The 13,137-nt window shown below is 39.4% G+C and overlaps 1 protein-coding gene across 7 annotated transcripts in view; it reads right to left on the bottom strand.

Moving 5' to 3' along the window:
• atp2b2 (ATPase plasma membrane Ca2+ transporting 2) overlaps positions 1 to 13,137 on the bottom strand; it is a 933,917-nt gene that overhangs the window by 69,467 nt on the left and 851,313 nt on the right. For all 7 annotated transcript variants that reach the window (XM_072280310.1, XM_072280309.1, XM_072280312.1 and 4 more), the window contains 2 exons: positions 12,337 to 12,516; positions 4,534 to 4,621 (listed from right to left, as the gene is read on the bottom strand). In XM_072280310.1, the coding sequence (XP_072136411.1) occupies positions 4,534 to 4,621; positions 12,337 to 12,516 (268 nt within the window). The remainder of the gene's footprint in view (positions 1 to 4,533; positions 4,622 to 12,336; positions 12,517 to 13,137) is intronic.

Below are 13,137 nucleotides of genomic sequence, written 5' to 3'. Positions count from 1 at the left end.
TATCACATTCCCCTTTGCAACTATCCTCATCATACTCCTTTTCCAATGATGACTTCTCATCTCACTTCCATTGAAACACAGGAACCAAACCTGATCACTCAGGCCTTTGAACGAGAGCCACTGTTCAAGTAGTGCCCGGTTGATCCATTTGTAAATGAAACAAAAACAGTGAGCTACGAGAAAACATTAAATATATATTTAGCAAAACTTCAGTAAGGAATCAACTCATTGATAAAGAATGGAAAATAGCAAAATTAACGGGAATAGAAGCCTTATATTGGCTGTATTAGGTGGGTTGGAATATATATAGCTCGGGTACCTAAGGCTTTTGCACAGTACTGCACTTGTCAACGTGGAGCGAAGAGTGAGTTTGTATATCTGGCAGGAGCAGAGGATATTGGGAATGGCAAGGGCAGAACACCATGGGAGGTTTGTGGGACAGACAGCAGAGAAGGAATGCCAGGGGCAGGGATGGCACAGGTGCAGACACACCCAGCCCTGAGACATCAGTAAGGTAATTTAATTCCAAACAATTGGTTTATTGATCATTACAGAATGTCTCTCTGGTTTTTCCTGCCCCTTCATCTCTCCTTTCTCATTTTCTCAACATGATTCCTCACTCCCTGCCACCTTCCCACTATCAGTCTACAATAGAGACTTATATCAGAATCAGGTTTATCATCACTCACATATATCACGAAGTTTGTTTTTTTTTGGTGTGGCAGCAGTACTGTGCAATACATAAAATTACTACAGTTCTGTGCAAAAGTCTTAGGCAACCAAGCTATATATTTTATTTATTTATATATTGAGATACAGTGCAGAATAGGCCCTTCTGGTCCTTCGAGACACGTCATCTAGTAGTCCCCTGATTTAACCCTAACCTAATCACAGGACAATTTATAACGACCAATTAACCTACCAACCAGTATGTTTGTGGACTGTGGGAGGAAACTGGAGCACCCGTACCATCATGGGAAGAATGTACAAATTCGTTATAGACAGTGGCAGGAATTGTCTTTGGCCCTTCCTACTCTCTCTATTAACCAGTCTTGAAATCGGAATCTCTTGTATTTCAGAGCCACTGCTTGTACACACATCCAACACATCCATTCATAACAACCTTCTCTTGTCGTTCAGGTCCAATATCTTGCAACTCCTCCTTATCTCAGTCACTCTTCCCCTCTCCTCCTCCCAAACCATTCTTAGTTAAGTATTTAGCCACCCCTTCCATTGTATTCTTCATAGTCTCACATTTACTGTTCTCTGTCTGCACTTCTGAGCGCCTCACTGGAACATTGGTTGACAGTAAAGATGCATTTATAAAATTAAAGTGCCATTATTCAACATATGATAATCTACACAAATCAAACTAGACTTCTTATGGCACATGTTCAAATTTACCTCCAAGAGGACCACAGCCTTGTCGTGGTTTGGAGGCTTGCGTGCCTCAATGACCTGGAGAGCTATGTTGGCTCAGGTCGGGGCTTTACGCTTTGGCTCTTGGTAGGGTCACCCATGCCAAACAGGTCAACGGGTAAAGGCCAGAGAAAAAGTGGTCCACCAGTCCTCCAGTTTCAGGGGTACAGCTCAGGGCTAACAAACCGGACTGGAAAAGGAAAATTGTTACAGGAACGGCAAAGAAGAATCCTCCTACATCTGAGTGCGATGGTATTCCTGAGTCTCCAACCGGGACTTGCATGACTGACTGTAGTGAAATCTGAGAAGTTCATGATGAAGGAAGGTCTGAACACCTCTAGGGTTTCACTGCTGCCCTAAACACCAGCGGCGTAACTGGAAATAAAACCATAGCACTGAAAGCAAGGGTGTAGGGAAGTTAAAGAAAAAAATATATAAGCCAAATAATTGATTAATGGTCTGTTTACAGTTAACTCCCTCATTTGTTGAGCATTATGCATCTTTTCCTGTAACTTGACAGCAGTTTCCCTGTTAATGCATGTGCTAGATCATAGAAGTTAAATAATTTGTTTCCTTATTTTCCTTAATGTCTCTGATTCTCAGATAAAGAAAGAACCAGATGAAAAGCTTTGAATATTCATGGACAATATTTCCAATGCAATTCATCTCAAAGTAGCCAAACCAACATGAAGTACAAATTATCTTTAGTGCTTATTGAACTTCTGTGACATATTGCAATAGCTTAAACCATTGCGGTAACGAGCATGCTGATTAAAATGGCTTTTCTTTATATGATTGCAGCGATGAACTGGCTTCGTGGAGTTTAGTTCTGAGTGTAACTTGTTTACTTTTTATTGTTTGCATGATTTATTCTTTTTGTCGCACATTGGCAGTTTGATGGTCTCTTCTAATGAACCTCAATCAGCAGAGGATCCCAAGCTGGTTAAAGGTAAGGCCTCCATGGCATAAAAAAGGCTGGTAAACTTTTATTGGGTTCTATTGGGTTTCTCTGTTTTTGTAATTGACCGTAGGAAAACGAACTTCAAGGTTGTATAAAGTATACATACTTTCATAATAAGTGTACTTTGAACTTTTGAACTTTTAGACTAGTTCAATTTTAGCTGTTTTCCCCTTATTCATTTTGAAAGATACAGGTCACCAACAAGGTCAGTATTTGTCACCCATTTCGACTGCTCTTGAGAAAATAATAAGTGGGCCATCTTTTTGAGTCACTAACAAAATTTCACCATGTTAGCACTCTTAAAGATATTTAGAAGTATCTTTAACAGCATCATTTTTTATAGCATTCTAAATTACAGCTTTATTGTACTGGCTCATTAAATATGTTTTGCTTAACCACAATAAAAATGAATAATTATTGTCAGAAAGGGTAAGATGAAGGAACACAAACCAATCCTCACAGAGGGAAGAGAAGTGGAGAGAGTGAGCAATTTCAAGTTCCTGGATGTCAAGAACTCGGAGGATCTAACCTCGTCCCAGCAACCAAAAGAAAGCAAGGCAGTGGCTATATTTCGTTTGGAGATTGAGGAGATTTGGTTTGTCACCTAAGACACTCGAAAACTTCTACAGACGTATGGTGTAGAGCATTCTGACAGGCTGCATCAATGTCTGGTATGGGGGGGAGGGGTGGTAACTACTGCACAGGATCAAAAGAAGCTGCAGAAAGTTGTAAATTTGTCAGCTCCATCAAGGGTACTAGCCTCTGTAGTATTCAAGACATCTTAAAGGAGTGATGCCTCAGAAAGGTGGCATCTGTTATTAAGAACCCCCTTCAACCTCCTCTGATTGTTACCATCAGGCAGGAGGTACAGAAGCTTGAAGGCACACACTCAGTGATTTCAGGAACAGCTTCTTCCCCTCTGCAATCTGACTTCTGAATGAAACCCATGAACACCATCTCACCTTTTTTTACTATTATTTCTGTTTTTGCACTACTATTTTTAATTTATCTCTTTAACATACATATATATTTACTGTCATTTATTTCTATATTTTATGATGTATTGCATTGTACTTCTGCTACTAAATTAACAAATTCAACAACATATGCTGGCAATTCTGATAGTGATTCAAATACTAATATCTTTCAAAGCTAAATTACAGGGTACATGGAGCTTAGAAAAATTAGAAAAATCGAGGGCTACGAGTAACCCTAGGCAATTTCTAAAGTAAGTACATGTTCGGCACAGCATTGTGGGCCGAAGGGTCTGTATTATGCTGTAGGTTTTCTAGATTTCTATGTTTCTAATGTTTTGCTTAGCTCTATTTGGAAAGTGGGTTCAAGTCTACAGCAACTGTTGTGCATCTGGTGCAGATTTTAACCTGAAACAGCAACAATTTCCTATCCTGAAGCCATCTGTAAACTGGTTTAAGTATAATCCTGCAATTTTATGGTAAACATTACTGATAACTGTTTATTATCTAATTCCAGATTTATGTAATCATTGGAATTTAACTTCTCCAGCTGCAGGATTTAACCTTAAATGCTCAAACACCTGGATACTATTTGTTAGCTTTGGATGGTTAATTCTGTCCAGAATAAAAACATTTGTCCATAGTTGAATGCACTTAATAGAACTGCTTGCCAAACATTGCTCAGAATGAAGCACAAATGGAACAGGTTTGAGTCATAGACCAGTTCAACTTTTCCTTATTTACAACACATGGTAAGGAGATTAGTGAAAGGCTCACAAGGTACAATTTTGCTTTACCAGTCGCCATTGTTAGACCTGAGCTGAATCCCCGAACCAGAGGGACCGGAGGACCTCACTTAGTCTGCCCTCTACCCTTTGACCTGTCTGGCATGGGTGTCTCTACGAAGAGCCAAAGCATAAAGCGCTGACTCCAGCCAACATAGCTCCCCAGGTCATTAAGGCACGACAAGGTTGTGGTCCTCTTGAACATATGTGTATACTTTCTGTGAGTCATAAGAAGACTAGTTTGATTTGCGTAGATGGAGAACCTACATTCCTGCTCTAAATGTCAACGGCGTAACAGGAGTATGTAGTCACTCAGTACATTGTGGGAGAAAACCAATATTGAGGCAGTGTGAGAAAAGACCTAATCTTGGCCTTCTGAAAACAAATTGCTTACCTTTTACTAAAGTATGCTTGTCAGTAGGAGATGAACGAGCAAGTACACGTAGTTTTGGCCAGATTTTGTCAATACGTTCTTGTTCAACCTTAAAATCAAAACATAATTAAAAGTGCTTTGAAGTTCAAAATATAATGTAGACATAATGTTACAAGGTCGATGCTTTTACCAATAACATTAATAAAATTCAAAATAAAATCTAGACATAATGTTACAAGGTCAATGCTTTTACCAATAACATAAATAAAATTTGTAAAAAATACTTTGATTATGTAAATTGTATGATCTTTATGGGTTAGATAAACTGTACCGTTAATAATCTCTGAATTATCTGTGGATTTCTGAACTTGAGAATCAAAGCAACAGAGTCAGCTTTCCTTGCAATGTGCTCTGAACCCTTACTAACCAGTCTAAGAACTTGGATGGAATAAGAGAATTGTATTATAGTTTATGTTCTAACAATTAATAGGAAGAAGAAAGAAAAAAAAGCTTCCCTTCTAGGACCTACTATAACCCTGATTACAGATCTCTTGGGACAGGGGTTCCCAACCTGCTTGATGGTATTAGTCTATGGCATAAAAAAAGGTTGGGAATCCTGATAGAACCTGTACCAGTGTCAATCAGCTAGCCAACGTCACCAGACCATCATAGGATCATACAGCACAGAAACAGGTCCACTTAGAACTGACCATCAACTGACCTACTTAGACTAATCCTACCTTCTTTACACTCTGCACAGCTTGGGGACATTAGAGCATACCTGAGTAGTTGGGGGAAGCCCACATGGTCAGAGGGAGAATTTGGAAACTCCACATACACAGCACTGCAAGTCAGGATTGAAACTGGGTCACTGGAATTGTGACAATGCAGCTTCACTAGTTGCATCTTTGTGCTCCCTCATACTTTAAAGAATTTAAAGAACATATCCTGGAAATTGTTAACCAAATATTGCAAAAATGGTTTAGTATTTGCTATAGGTTATGGTGGGATTCGTAACTAACAAAGGGGATTACTTAGAACACCATCTTCATCTCCCAAATTTATTTCTTTAAGAATGAATTTGAACGTGTTACAGTTCTTACTGGATCAAATCAGAGATGGCATCGTCAATGTCCAACGTATTGATCCCAGGGCCCCAAACAGTCCTTTGAGCTGAGAGTCTGCTGGGGTCATTTATTATGTCTGGTGCTCCTGATCCTGCCTCCTCTACCTTGGAGAGACACGTTGTAAACTTGGAGCACCACTTCTTCAAGCACCTCCGCTCCATCCACCAAAGGCGGAACTTTCTGGTGGTCAAACATTTCAAATCCTATTCCCATTCCTTTTCTGACATGTTGGTCCATGGCCTCCTCATGTGCCAAGATGAGGCCACCCTCAGGGTGGAGGAGCAACACTTTGTATTCTGTCTGTATAGTCTCCAACCTGATGGCATGAATATTGATTTCTCCTTCTGGTAAAAAAAATCCTCCCTCCCCTCTTCTATTCCCCACTCTGGCCTCTCACTCCTCTCCTTCCCTTTCTCCTATGGTCCATTCTCCTCTCCTATCAGACTCCTTCCTCTCCAGTCCTTTACCTTTCCCTTTCCCACCCACCTAACTTCACCTATCACCTTCCCCTCCTCCACCTTTTTGTTCTGGCGTCTTCCCCCTTCCTTTCCAGTCCTGAAGAAGGGAAATGTTGACTGCTTACTTATTTCCATAGGTGCTGCTTAATCTGCTGAGTTCCTCCAGCATTTTGTGTGTTCCACTTCAAAGACATAAAGCCTGTAAAATGACATTTTATACTGTGGAGAGCATCTGGTTTCCAGAGAGGGAAAGAATGTAAATTTGCCCAAAAGGAATCTGCAGATAATGAACTCATCTGCTATGGGGGAATTCCAAACATCACTCAGGCTACTTGCCACAGGATAACATGCCAACTGTCTCGAACATTCCCACCCACTCATATGGTTCCATATGGCCAATGAGAACCGAACTGACATTAAATCCTCTTTCCTGTGCAAAAGTTGAAAAGCATGGGACGGGCACAGGAATATAACACTTCTACTAGGGAAAAAATTCCATTTTCTAAAAGTTTAATTTTTTTTTTGCGGTGTATTATTGATTGGTGAATGATTTGCTGCATAGCATATATTATTCATGTAAATCAATTATTATATAATAACTGAATTTATGGTTTGAACTATGGACTTTTTCAGTCTTTTAGTTTTCATATACTGTGCTTTTGCCTGTTCTTTCTCTGTTTCGGGAGTGTAGGTTTCCGCATTTGAGTGATCTCTCTCTCTCTCTCTCTCTCCCCCTCGATGCTGTCAGAGGATGTTACCAAGGTTCTGTGTTTATGGATTGGTTTCTGAACTGTAGACTTTTTCAGTCTTGTATTTTTTATATTCTGTATTTGCACCCAGTCTTTCTCATTGGTATGTTTTGCTAGTTTTTTTTGTGTGTGTGTGTGTGTGTGTGTGTGTGTGTGTGGGCGGGCGGGGGGCGGTTGTGGGTTGATGATCATGTTGCCATTTTTCTTCTGCAGGAGGTGGGTGGGTTTGATATTTTTCTTCCAACGACTGCCAAGCTTTTCTTTGTTTTGTGGCTATCTGGAGAAGATGAATCTCAGAATTGAGTGCTGCAGACATACTTTGATAATAAATGAACCTTTGAACCTTTTAATTTAAAATATGGTTGATTCTCCTAAGAGTTAAGCCATCATTGAAAGTATGGTGCAAAGCAGCAGACAGCAACAGTATAAGTAAGTGTGACAGAGAACACTAAGCCAATTGACTGAAAAATTCTGTCATTTTATCAATGCTGGTTGTTGCTTCAATATTCTGCAAGTACCAAATGCATTCAGTCATTTATATAACACACGAGAAGGTTAAAATCTGCTATGCAGTTTGTTGGTTTGGTGCTGTCATGGAAATTTTTTCTTTGACTAGAAGAGTCTTAAACATTAGCCTGACCATTACAGCTTATTTCAGAACACTAAGTAGAATTGGCTTAAGTATTAAAAAAAAGAAATTAGGTCAAGATGTCCTTGTCATTTACGGTGAAAAGCCTTACATATTATGCCCTCTGCTCAGTTGACTGAGACAGTTGGCCAAGAGATCAAACTTCAGCCTGTGTTTAATTGACTGATCACAGCTTGTTGGCAGAGGTGCTGCCGTAATTGGCTCTGAGCCTCTTGATTCGAGAGAGAAAAATCAGCCCAGCTCTTGCTTTACACTCCGACTGGAAAAGTGGATGTTGAGAAGTTTAGGGGGTGGGTAGATTATGCTCTTCCCAAGGTTGAATAAATAACTAACACCAGAAGTAAAAATCTGCAGGTGACCTATCATTACTTTTTTATTATTATTAAAATCAATTTTAAAAATTATTCAAAAATGGAGTGGCAGAAATATTTCATAACATTTTGCATTAACCATGAGGCGAATGCATCCCTTGTTCACTTTCTTATTAATAGGAAGAATTTCACCATCATAATCACACAAAAAACAATAATGTAATTGAGTGTTTGATGTATTAACAGAGAAGGTAACTTGGGGGGATGTCATTTATATAGATTCTCAAATAATATTCGATAGACTATCAAAGATGTACAGCATAGAATTATTAGGCTGCTACTTAACTATCTAAAGTCAGAACTGTCATTGTTTTTTCTTCTGGGATGAAGGAGGCATTCAGTGATACATGCAAGAAGACAACTACTATTTCTGACATATGATAATGAGGCACATCATGTGGCCAGTGTGCCCAAAGGAAGTTTCTGCATTCAGCCTTATTGATTCTAGTAAATCCCAGACTCATGTGAACCTACAATAACTTAGTCTAGGATTTACAAGGTTTGAGGTGCCATCACAGTTTAAGAATAAGAGGTAGGCATTTAGAACGGAGTTGAGGAAAAACTTTTTCACCTAGAGAGTTGTGGATCTGTGGAATGCTCTGCCTTAGAAGGCAGTGGAGGCCAATTCTCTGTATGCTTTCAAGAAAGAGTTAGATACAGCTCTTAAAGACAGTGGGGTCAAGGGATATGGGGAGAAGGCAGGAATGGGGTACTGATTGTGGATGATCAGCCATGATCGCAGTGAATGGCGGTGCTGGCTCAAAGGGCCAAATGGTCTACTCCTGCACCTATTGTCTATTATCTTTTGTCACAGCTGTTACTGTACCCAATTGCTGAACACATTGAGGCAGAGCCCAATAGTTTTGGGGTTTCCCAGACATTGGACCAGCGAACAACCACCCACACCTCTCTCTATGTTTGAAAGAGTTTTGGTGACCCTTAGACATGACATTGTGAAAAGGTTATTTTATTTTATTTTAGTTTGACTTTTTTTAATGCTTTACATTATAGGGTTTAATGATTGGTTTACATTTTCAGATGAAAGATGAGTTCTAATTCTCATATGTACATCAAAAAACACAATGAAATATGTCACTTGTCTCAAATCAAATCAGGGAGAATTGTGCTGGGGCAGCCCGCAAGTGTGCCACGCTTCTGGCATTCTTCCTTGCCCACAACTTACTAACCCTAACCGTATGGAATGTGGGAGGAAACCAGAGCACCCGGAGGAAACCCACATGGTCATGGAGAGAACATACAAACTCCTTACTGAAAGCAGCTAGAATCAAACCCCGATCCATGATCACTGGTACGGTAATAATGTTGCACTAACCACTATGCTATATAAGACTATTGAATAGATTTCCCATGTAAGGCAGACTCTTGATATCACAATTTACCTCATTGTGACCTTCCATCTTATTGTCTGCATGCATTGCATTTCTCTGTAACTGTAAGATACATTCTGCATTCTGTTTTCGCTTTTCCCCTGTCCTTCCTTGATGTATCGATGTGGTGAAACAATCTATATGGATGTCATACAAAGCAAAGTTTTGCACTGTACCTCAGTACACATCCATTGTACTGAGGTTCAGTTCATTTTCACTGTACCCCATTACATGAGTTCAATTGCAACATTTAAGAGAGATTTGGATAGGCACTTGGATGAGAGGGGTATGGAAGGCTATCCTCTGGGTGTGGGTAGATGGGAATAGGCAGAAAACCAGGTTAGCATGGATTAAATGGACCAAGGAGTCTACTGCCGTCTTGCAATGCTCAATGATTCTATGTGATGATAATAAGCCAATCGCCAATTGCTATCAAATTTTAGTAGCTTCTCAGCGCTTCCAAAATCATAGCTATTTAATTGCTTAACTGCTTTGACAGGTGAAGGAAGCTCTGACCCCAGTTCTACCTCCTGTCAAAGTTTGTCAGAACATTCCAGATCTCGGCACTTCACTGTCTAAGTCTTATTCTCTGCTCAGGCCTCACCCTGCTCTACCAGGTGGCCCAGGATCCAGTGAGACACATATCCGTATCAGATAAGTACAGGGCAGTGTTGGCGATATACAGACATTCTAGTTGGAGATTCATGTTTTAGCAACCAACCCAAAGACTTGGAGATACAGGTTACATTTCCAAAATTTGCACTCAATATAAAATCTGGAATGTTATAAACATTGAGGAACATAGAGCTGACTGCCTAAAACTCAGACTAATAAAAAGGAAAAGATTTATCTCTGTGGGGAGGCACAATAATGTGGTTTGAACAGTATTTTACAGTACCAGTGACCTGGGTTCAATTCCCACCATGATCTGAAAGGAGTTTGTATGTTCTCCCTGTAATCGTGTAGGTTTCCTCCCACAGTCCAAAGAGGTACTGGTTGATAGGTTAATTGGTCATTGTAAAGTGTCTCCTGATTGGGCTGGGGTTAAGTTGTCAGATGGCTGGGCAGAGTGGTTCCAGTGTATCTCCATAAATAAATAAATAATGCATGGTGAGATGCATGTTGGCAGGGAATGAACAAGAAACAGTGAAGGCTAAAGGTACAGTGTAAAAGAGAGAATAAGAACTGAGGAATCTGGGAGAGAGGGGATGTGCTATGAGCATTGAAGGTGTCTAGACAGGTTATAAATTTAATTCCATTGTAGGCAATGGAAAAAAAAATAGCTGGTGATGTGTAAAATTGGCTTGTTTTCCTGAAGCCAGCGAAGACTGGGAGAAGGCTTGATTGTAGTATTCAAAACATCAGATTAATTAAAAGCAGGTATTTGAATGGCTGATGGCCAATAACTGATGGGCAAAATGTTAAGGGAACCAAAGGAGTGTGCATACTTCAATGTCTTCCCCGGTGTGTTCTCATAATGGTTGATGTGCTCGTGTTGGCGAAATATTCAATTTCGTTAGTAATGGGGATGTGTAAATGTGTATATATTATTTGTTTACTGTATTTAAGGGAGATACTTCTGTTTATTTCATACTATGATTGTAACTACACTGTAGGGTGCATCATATTCTAATTGATGTCTTAACTTTGTGGGTAATTAAAGATAGTATGTCCCAGTGCCTAATACACAAAGGTTGATCAGTCACAGAGAGAGAGAGTGAGAGAGAGAGAGAGAGAGAGAGAGACAGAGAGAGAGAGAGAGAGAGACAGAGAGAGTGAGAGAGAGTGAGTGAGAGAGTGAGAGAGAGGGAGAGTGAGAGAGAGAGAGAGAGAGACAGAGAGAGAGAGAGAGAGAGAGAGAGGGAAAGAAACACCAGGAATTCATACTGGACAAAGTATGGAGCTGATAATGTGTATTTTGGTAGATATCTTTTTGTAAATATTGGCAGTTTACACTATTTTTGCAAATTGTTTGTATGTTTGATTTTTGACACACCTAATAAAGTGCTAAGCGACTCCAGCCATTTTCTTCAGTGGTCATAACCTACGTATTTAACAATGACAAAGGGTGGCTAAGAGGCCAACTTGATTATTGTATGAAAGAACTTATATAGAATCAATGGTCACATTCTGTGCTGCATCACTCTATGATTATATATTATATAAACATTTTATAAACACCCAAATGCATCACATACAGAATATACCTATTAGAATTATATCAGAAACATACATTATAACTATTTTACTTTAACCCATTACATAATGCTTTTCATTACCTTAATGAAAATATGACAAATGGTATAAATGGGAATACACAAATACGATAGCTTGATAGCTTTGGACATTATCATTTCTCTGCCGAATCTTAATGATCTAAATCGACACAGCATGTTAGCCCTGCACACACTAGCAGTGTAGATCATGCAAAGGCATTAAAACCATTTTTCCGTATGGCAGCCTCAACTCTTGATGGCATTAACATCGTTTTCTCCAACTCCTGGCAATTTATCGCACCCCCTTTCTCTCTTCTTCCATTCTCATTCTGTCTCCCCTCTTACATCTTCTCTTCCCCTCATCTGCCTATCACCTCCCCCTGGTGTTCCTTCCCCTTCCCTTTCTCTCTTGGTCCACTTTCCTCTCCTATCAGATTCCTCCTTCTTCATCCCTTTATTTTTCCTACCTATCACCTCCCAACTTCTCCAACTCCCCCTCCCTGCTCACTTACTTCCCCCCTCACCCGGATTCCCCTATCATCTTCTAGATGGTAATCTTCCCTTCCCTTCACCTTCTTATTCTGGCTTTCTCCCCCTTCCTTTACAGCCCTGATGAAGGGTCTTGGCCCAAAATGTCAACTGTTTATTTCTTTTCATAGATGTGCCTGACCTGCTGAGTTCCTCCAGCAATTTGTATGTGTTATTCTGTAATGTTAAGCTGACTCTCCTGTTATATTTCAGACAATCCTGAATATGGTGATATTGGCAATATTATAAATGGGAGATGGCACTAGCATGCTCTTCCAGAATTATACTGTGTGATTGAACAAAATTATACATACTTTAATATATTAAGTGTAACTCACTTCTCCTTTTTCATTGCGGATCCTCCTGTTGAAATCTTTGCCCTCCAAGCAGATGAAGTCCTCACCTGGATTAATGATACCACATTTAATAGCGATAGCTCGAGCTGTGTTAATGTTGTCGCCTGTGACCATGCGTACAGTAATACCAGCTCGCTGGCACTTTCTGATGGCATCTGGAACCTACACAAAAATATATTTGAGGAATCAAGGTTGTTCAACACAATTCTTCTTATTTAGCAAAATGGAAAACTGCATAATCATTTGTAAACAAATTATATCACATTATGAAATAACATTATAACAAGATTTTATAAGTGATCCATTAAAGGGTTTCTGTCTCAAATTGTTCTCTCTAGCTTATCATTCCTATGGATAGATTAATGTCAAAAGATTGCTTGGATCTGAATATCTGAAATAAAACCAGAAGATGATCTGTGGAAAGAGAAGTACTAAATTTTCAGGTCAATTGTCTTTTATCAGTTTCTTTAATGCTTTGCCTTTACTGTAGTAACACTTAAATTTCTCTGGATCTTTCAGATAAAATATTTATCAGCCACATAGATAATTACCATAACAAGTTGGATGGTACAGAATTGCACAATTGCTTATTACACTTTTTCTTTAAACCCAGTGATGATGTAACATATATCTATGATGAAAATAATTTGGAAGATGTGTCTTGGATGGTTGATGTTGGGTTGAACTGTTCTCCAATCTTGGCAATTTACTTGCAGCTGCTTGAATTTCCAGCATCTGCAGAATTCCTCGTGTTTATGTTTCATCACACAAACGGTTTTTGTG

The sequence above is a fragment of the Mobula birostris genome, chromosome 16 (genome assembly GCF_030028105.1).
Source record: "Mobula birostris isolate sMobBir1 chromosome 16, sMobBir1.hap1, whole genome shotgun sequence".
Taxonomy (NCBI): Eukaryota; Metazoa; Chordata; class Chondrichthyes; order Myliobatiformes; family Myliobatidae; genus Mobula; species Mobula birostris.
Note: the sequence above shows the minus strand (reverse complement) of the source record. Positions and strands in the feature narration are given on the sequence as shown.